The following is an 8,320-nucleotide window of genomic DNA, read 5'->3' on the forward strand; positions in this document are numbered from 1 at the left end:
GGGCCTGAGAACAGGGAATGTCAGGGCTGGGAGGGGCCTGAGAACAGAGAATGTCAGGGCTGGCAGCAATCTTGGTGGCTGATTTTATTAAAAAAAAAGGGGGGATTAATAAGTCCAGAGAGATTCTTTGTGTTGCCCAATGTAAGACACCTAGTTCTGAGGCCTCTAGGTGTGTGCATTTTTATAAGGCCTGAAGTTAGGAAGATCTCAGACACTTTACTACCTGTGTGACCCTGGATGAGTCACTTAATCTCTTTTCCTCAGTCTCTTCAACTTTAAAATGGGGAGAACAATAATGCTGTGCTCCCAGGTTGTTGTGAGGATCAGAGGAGCCTGTATAGCGCTGAGCACCATGCCTTGCATACAGTAGGTGCTTAATAGTGGCTTTTCCCCTTCTGCCCCCCCCCCCAGTCAGTATCAGGATTTTAACTCAGCTTTTCTTACTCTAAATCCAAAGCTTTCTCTGAGAGGTGACAGCTGTGTGGCTCTCTCCAAGCCTGTGGCTCTTTTCTGCCTCAGTTTCCTTTCTTCTTGCCTAGACTCTGGACCCTGCCTCTGGCTCCCCCTGCCCAGACCATTGTACCCCTGCCTCAGCCTTTGCACAGACGCTTCTCCCACCCTTCTTAGTCATCTTCCCTGGCCCACCTGTGGAGTCTCTAGGAGTAGCATTCCAGACCTTACCTTTCTGTCCCCCCACACATCTTCCTTTCTCTCCCTCCTGGCCCTCCCTTCTTTCCTATCTCCATAGACATCAGGGTCTTCCTTTCCCATCTTGGGCAGTCCCATGCCTGGGCAACCCTCCCCACTTCCTCTCCTCCTTTCTCCCAGAAGGTTCAGATACTGTCTTCCTCTTGGAGGCTCTCTGGGCCTCCCTCAGTTCCCAGAGGAGGCCCCTCTCTCTCTAAGCTCCTGTCGTGATTTAGGGGTGCTGTTGATGTTCCCAGGTTTCTCAATAAATTATCCTCCCTGATCAAGCCTCTTAATCTCTCTTCCCTTGCTGGACTCCCTGGACCCTCTGAACCCCATACAGGATCTAGGACATACTTGGTCTAAGACAGTATCTTGTACACATTGTATGAGGTGCTTAGTGGATGCAGAGTGAATTATTAGGGAACTGGAAGGCAGCTAAGTGATGCAGTGAATGGTACCCTGGGCCAGAAGGCAGGAAGACCTGAGTTCAAATCTGGCCTTGGATACTTATCAGCCATGTGATCCTGGGCAAATCACTAAACTGCCCTGTGCCTCTGTTTACCCAACTGTAAAATGGGGATAATACAATACCTGCCTCCCAGGGTTGGTGTGAGCATCAAAGAGATAAAATTTGGAAAGTGTTTTAGTGCTATGCAAATGCTAGCCATCATTCATGAAAGGAATTGGTCATGTGGACCTCAGGTCCCCAGAGGATTCAGCCCATGGCTTCTCAGAGCAGAGGACCAGGCTCCTCTTCCTCTTCGGGATAGAGGCGGCTTAGTCACTGAATTCACTGGCTGCCTCTCCCCTTTTTCCTCCCTCCAGAGTCAACAAACACATCAGAGTTGAGAATCTGCCGGATCAACAAGGAGAGCGGTCCCTGCACAGGAGGAGAGGAGTTGTACCTGCTGTGTGACAAGGTGCAGAAAGGTGAGGGGCGGGTCCCCAGAGTGGGAGAGGTGAACGGAGGTGAGACCAGGATGGGGTCAGAGGGCGACTGAGGAGCCGCTCGAGAAGAGAACCCTAGGATTCAGAGTGCTGGACACGCCGGATTCTAGAGTGGGAAGGAACTCAGGCTCATGGTATTCTCGAGCTTTAGACTCCCAGAATCCTAGTGTGGGAAGGAGCCTCACAGAGTGTCTAGTCCTGAGAACAACAAGACTGAGCCAGGGCAGACTGTTCAAAGCCACATCTAGTCAGTGGCGGAAGTCAGAGCAAGGATTGTGAGTGTGATGAGGGTGGAGGGGGGGGCCCACCTAGCTAGAGGCCCTGGGGAGGGGGAGCACTGCTCCTGGCTCGCCCTTCCTCTCCATCACTTTCCCTCCCTCCCCACCAGAGGACATCTCTGTGGTGTTCAGCACAGCCTCCTGGGAAGGCCGGGCCGACTTTTCCCAGGCCGACGTGCACAGGCAGATCGCCATAGTGTTCAAGACTCCACCCTACGAGGATTTGTCTATCCCTGAGCCAGTCACCGTCAATGTGTTCTTACAGAGACTTACCGATGGCGTGTGCAGTGAGCCCCTGCCCTTCACGTATCTGCCCCTTGACCACGGTAACTCCATCCCCCTGCTCCACCTGGCTTTGTTCCCTATAGCCTTCAGCTCCTCCCTTGCCTTTCCACCTGCCTCCCACATCCCTCCCTTGGGCCCTATCCCCAAGGCCAGCTGAGGCCTCACCTGCCCAGTAAAGCCTCCTCTGTTGAATCCTCAACAGCACTCATCATTCTTCTTTTTGGTACCTTTCAGTGATGGGGAGCTCACTCCTTCCTAAGGCAGCCTCTCTTTGGAGGCTCATTTCCTCTCAGCAGACACTAAGGACCAGCTTGTGCCCAGGGCATAGTGCTTGGCACTGGGTCTCTGTAAGGTCTAGTCTTAGGGTGTTGCCTCAAACATGGGAGTGATGGGTAATCGTTAAGGTCACACAACCAGGATGTATTGAAAGGCCGGCCCTGACCATCTTCCTAGCCCCAAGGTCGGCTCCCCATCACCTAGGTCACACGTCCTCTGACTAGTCTATACAGTGAGTTGAAATCTGCTTTCTTGTAACTTCCCCCCCCCACACACACACACACTGGCTCTTAGGTTCTCCCTTCTGGGGCCAAGGAGAACAAAACTAATTCCCCTTCTACATGGCACGATGACCCTTCAAACAGAGGAGGGCACAGGCTATGTCTGCCCCTCCTCCCCTTCCCCTTCTCTGGGCTAATCACCCTCAGTTCCTCAGCACGCCTCGTGTCCCATGATCTTCGGTCCTCTCCCCGAAGCCTTACAAGCTTCAGCCTGTGGCAGAACCACGGAATGTTAGAGTGGACAGCAGCCCAGCTCATCTCCCTGAGCAGCCATCCCACCACTCTCCCCATCCCAAACTCCTCCAGCCTTTCCTAGAAGACTCTTGTTCAAGTTCTCCAGCCTCCTGCAGGCTGAGCAGCCCTACTTCCTTCCACTGATTCTCAGACCCCTTTCTTTGAGGGATCCTCCCAGTTCTCAGATTCTGTGATTTTTGGATTCATATGATGGGTCCCATCCTGCATTATCCTTACCCTTTAGTGGCCAGAACTCCCAGCTTCCAGGTGGGACTCAGTGGGGAGAGATGCTCCTCGTACCACCCCCTCCCTGTTTCTGAACATTGTTCTTGGATTCATTCAGCCAACCCTCACGTTAGCTTTTTGGGGCTGCCAGGTTGAACCCAGCCCTAGCCCAGCATCTTGCTCCAGCCCTTCTAGCTCCTAGCTTTGTCTCTTCCTCCCACAGACAGCTATGGTGTGGACAAGAAGAGAAAGCGAGGGATGCCGGATGTCCTGGGAGAACTAAGCAGTTCAGGTGGGGACTTCTTCACCACCTCTGCTGTGGCCCCCTCCCTTCCTCCATCTTCCTGCCACAAAATAGCCATCCCCTGAGAGGGAGTGGTTGCCCAGACAGACACACACATTCTGGCCTGGGCCTTCCAACCCTCATCTGGGATTCCCACGTCAGGATTGGGACCCTAGAGTCAGGAAACCCCATCCTGATCCTAACTCTGCTGCTTAGATTGATGGGTGACCTTGGGGAGCCTTCAGCTTGGAACCTTCCAGTGCCCAGGAGCTCACTCCCACCTGTCAGCACATTGCACCTAGACAACGTTCTGCTTGCTGGGAAGTTCATTTCCCCGCAGTAGGCACTAAAAACCAACTTGTATGCAGAGCGTAGTGCTTGGTACCTATCTGAGCCTCAGTTTCCTCATTTGTAAAGTAGAGCAGGAGCATGAGGGAATTCAGAACAGAAGGGCTTTTAGACAAGAGCTGATCTAACTGCTGCATTTTCCACACAAGGGATATTGGAGCCCAGAGAGGGAAGGCTTGCCCTCGGTCCCCTAGCTATTAAGCAAGGAAGCAGCAATTCAAACCCAGGTCTCCTGGGACTGGTCGTACTTTTTCTGCCTACCTCCTGGGATGCTTGGGAGGAGAGTTGCCTTCCTAGCCTTAAAGGACCAGAGAACTGGAAAACTTGGTGTTTAGTAGCAAAACTGTTGGTGGCGGACTTCAGGATTCTGAGCCTCGGTTTCCTTCTCTATCAAATGGAATAAATTAATAGTAGTCCCATGGCCTTATTTGTGGGGTTCTGGGGGGAAAGAGCTTTCCAAATGGTAAAGTACCCAGGGAATGGGAGCTGCTGCTGCTTTTATTATCATGATTGGTGATGGCGGTGCTGATTCCTCCTGCAGACCCCCATGGCATTGAGAGCAAACGTCGAAAAAAGAAGCTGGGCTATTTGGATCATTTCAGTCCCACATCTAGTGCCGGTGAGTCTGAGGGATGCGGGGGAGGGGTCAGTTAGAGTCCTTGGCCCCTCCAGGGTGAGGCTAGGGCCAGAGGGTCATCCTACCCTGCCCCAGCCACTCATGGCGACCTCCCTTGGGCTTTGCAAAACACTTTCTATACCTCACCCATCTCAGGGCTTATCAGTTCCATCAGTTTCAGGAGGAAACTGAGGCACAGAGAGGGAAAAGAGTTTAACCTCCTGTTCCAGCTTGTACTAATTTATAGCCCAGTAATGCCAATCCCAGCCTAACTGAGGCAATGGCTAGCTTCAGGACAGTAGCAGAATAGAAAAAAAGCCCACTGATTTTGACAGCGTTTCCAGGTAACAGTGACAAAACTCAGGAGGCAAATGTGTCAAGGTAGCAAGCATTTATTAAGTGCTTACTATGTACAGGGCACCATGCCGACAGCTGAGGAGACAAGCAAAAGGTAAAAACATGATCCCTGCCCCTCTAGAAGCTCACATTCTAATGGGAGAAGTACAGAACTGGATCCATACAAGATACAGAGAGTAGATGGAAGGATATCTCAGAAGTGATGCTAGTAAAGGAAGAACCAATCAAAATAGCCACAAAAATGCCACATATCTTATCTAGGAGTCAGTCTGCCAAAGGACATTCAGCCCCTGTAGAGGAATATTTACAGAGTGCTATTTGAGGAAATAGAGAACAACTTAAATAACATGTTCAGTGCACATGGTTGGGACATATCAATATGATAAAAATGCTGATACTACATAAATTAATTTACAAGTTTAGTGCTATACTAATCAGACCAGCAAGGGGGTACCTAATGCAGCTAGACAAAATCATAACAAGATTCATCTGGAGGAACAAAAGAACTAGAATGAATCGAAAGGTTTTATATCAAGAATATCAAAGACCTCCCAACTCTTTATTCTCCCTCTCTCTCTTTCTTCCCAATAAGTATGAAGGATGAACGTGTATGTGTATTTATATGTACAGACACCTCCTTTGGTCTTTCATTGAATTTGGGAACTCCCAGTATGGAAGAATCCTCCACCCCACTGGGGAATAGTCACTGTTATGAAATTTAGTGTTTTGAAGGTTGGCTAGGGGCCCGTCAGAAGCTAAGGGTCTCACTCAAGATGTATCAGAGTCAAGACTTGAATCGAGACCTTCCTGGCTCCAAGGCCATCAATCTCAAATAGTAATGAGGGTTGCTGAACTGCAGGCAGTGGGCTTTGTGTCTAACCCTTGTGGTTCCTGACTCAGTTGGTCACGGTTTCAAGTCCTGCCTGCTATACTTAAAGTTTGTGTGACTCCAGGCAAGTCACTGATCCCCTCAGTGCCCCAGAGAGCCCTCTGACACTCAGGGTTAAAGAGAGACAGAAAATGGAAGCAAAAGGCAGATAGCTGTGAATGAAAACTGAAGGGCACCATGGTCCTCTGGGCAGCGCTGGGGGTTTCAATGACTTGCCGGGAGGGGGTGGGGGTGGGGAGGTGGGTAACCAGGCAGGAGAGTGGAGGGGGAAGGGAAGGGAATAGGTTTTTAGACAGTGCCTATTATGTGCCAGGCACCACGCTGAGTGTTTTACAAACGTCATCTCATTTGATCCTCAGGACAGCCCTGTGAGGCAGGTGCTGTTATTGTTTCCATTTTATAGATAGAGGTCAAGTGGCCTCGGTCACGTAGCCAGCAAGTGTTTGAGACTGCATTCGAACTCAGGTCTCTCTGACTCGTGGCTCTATCCATTGGGCCACCTGGCTGCTCTCAGTGTCCTCTCCATTTACATTGTTGCAATCATGTTTATTGTCCTTCTAGTTCTTCCATTTTTACATTGTATCAGTTCACAGCCTGTTCCTGATAAAGCCATGCTTGTTCTTTGCAATCACTGTTTTCTTTTCTAAATGTTCACATACCATCCCTTTGATAATGTCCTCAGGTTTTTACTAGAATTGAAGTCCATGGTTTGCTGGCTGTGTTCTCATTTTATTTTTTGCATATCTGAGCAACATTTTGTTGTTTAATTGTTTGTCAGGCATATCTGACTCTTTATGATCCCATCCGGGGTTTTCTTGGCAGAGATACTAGGCTAGTTTGTCGTTTCCTTCTCCAGCTCATTGGACAGATGAGGAAACTGAGGCAAACAGGGTCAGGTGACTTGCCCAAGGTCACACAATTGTAAGCATTTGAGGTTGGATTTGAACTCAAGAAGGTGATTCTTTCTGACTCCAGGCCCCACACTCCATGCACTATGGTGTCCCCTAGCCACTCTATGGGCAATATTTCCCTTTCTCCAGTTCTATGGTACCTCTCCCATTCTCTGTGATCTTTTGGTGACAGTGTCTTGGCAACCATGTATTCACCGGTTGTTTTATTACCCAAGGGTGTAGTATCAAGGGCTTGTTTTGCCATTTCCCTACTTATCATCACCCTATTAGCCATTTTCATTTCATCCTTCCCAATCCAAAGATCATTCTTCTTGGCAGAGAAAACAGAAACCTCTACAGACAGAGCTGACAGACTCAGTTTGATAGCCCCATCTGCTATCTTTTTTCTTTTTTTTAATTTAATTTATTTGTTTGTTTTTAGTTTTCAACATGCATTTCTATAAGATTTGGAGTTCTAAATTTCCTCCCCCTTCCTCTGCTCCCCCCTCCCCAAAAGGGCATGCAATCAGCTATAGGCTATATACATGTACAGTCATATTAAACATATTTCCATATTAGTCATGTTGTAAAGAAAATTAGAACCAAAGGGAAGAACTACAAGGAAGAAGAAACAAAGAAAGAGAGAAAGTAGTCTGCTTCAATCTGCACTTAGACTCCATAGCTCTTTTTCTGGATATGGATAGCATTTTCCATCATGAGTTTCTTTTTTTCTTGATCAACCCACACATGCTGATCCTTTCCTCAATGTAGTTCAAAAAAGAAAAACAACCAAGCCTCTTTGTCATCCTTTCCTTGCTGGCTTGCCCCAACCCCTTCAGAGCTTTAGAATTCCAGACAGTGAGCTTAGAGGACCATGACACGCCTTTGCTTCCATTCTCTGTACAGATCTTTTTAAAAGTCAAGCTGAGCCCGAGTTCACTATACAATCACATCAGCCCATTGGACAGCTCCCTCTACTCCTTGTCAGAATCATTTGTTTTTGTGTCTTCAAAATTTCATTCTTGAGGGTCTTCCATCCTTCCTAGGTTTAATTCCACCAGGGAATTCCAAGGCAGAAACCCTAACTCTGCATTTTCTAAATCCTTTGAAATCTCTTCTGCAAAACCATAAAGTGTATATCACATAATGCTGTGCTCTCTCAGCTTTTCTGCCACCAATTCTTAAATGGAGTGATCCCTTCTTATATTAGAATGGTAACTAAGGTGAGGTGGCTGGTCCTTTGCCACAAAGGCTGTGAAATTTAGGGGGCCCAGACAATCTTAGAAGTAAACTAAATTAACACCTGGTTAGCACTTTAATTAAAATCGGAAACTTGAGAGTGGAAAGCTCCCTTCCCCTTCTGGAGTCCCTACTATACTACTTAAATAGATCCTTCTTAACTAATCTTACTGTTTCTCTCCCTGCCCCAGCTGCCCCACTGAGCTCCCTGAATCCAGAGGGCCTTGAGATCATATTTCTTGTGCTGGTCATGGATGTATTTGGGGTTACTTGCCCTGATCCAGCTACAGAAATTGCTAGTTAGGTCTCTATCCCCAAGGAGTGTACAACCAGTGATATCTCAGCCCCAAGAAAAACCCACCTCCTCTGCTCTGAGATTCCTTGTTATGAGTGCCAGTCAAATCAAGGATTGAAATTCTCTTCATTCTTGTAGTTAAGACAAGTCAAGTGATTATTTAAATTCTTGTAGATGGTCCAAGGA

General features: G+C 48.2%; 1 protein-coding gene across 1 annotated transcript; it reads left to right on the forward strand.

Moving 5' to 3' along the window:
* Positions 1-1,515: 1,515 nt before the first annotated feature.
* On the forward strand, positions 1,516-4,745 carry LOC138176349 (transcription factor RelB-like; the record flags this gene model as incomplete). Its single annotated transcript, XM_069107157.1, has 4 exons — positions 1,516-1,620; positions 2,027-2,242; positions 3,441-3,509; positions 4,390-4,745. Coding segments are annotated over 4 exons (503 nt in total), but the record flags the coding sequence as incomplete, so codon positions are not given.
* Between the last annotated feature and the right edge of the window lie 3,575 nt (positions 4,746-8,320).

The sequence above is a fragment of the Petaurus breviceps genome, unplaced genomic scaffold, assembly GCF_028583685.1.
Source record: "Petaurus breviceps papuanus isolate PSGF00001 unplaced genomic scaffold, PetGlider_PUasm1.0 87041, whole genome shotgun sequence".
Taxonomy (NCBI): domain Eukaryota; kingdom Metazoa; phylum Chordata; class Mammalia; order Diprotodontia; family Petauridae; genus Petaurus; species Petaurus breviceps.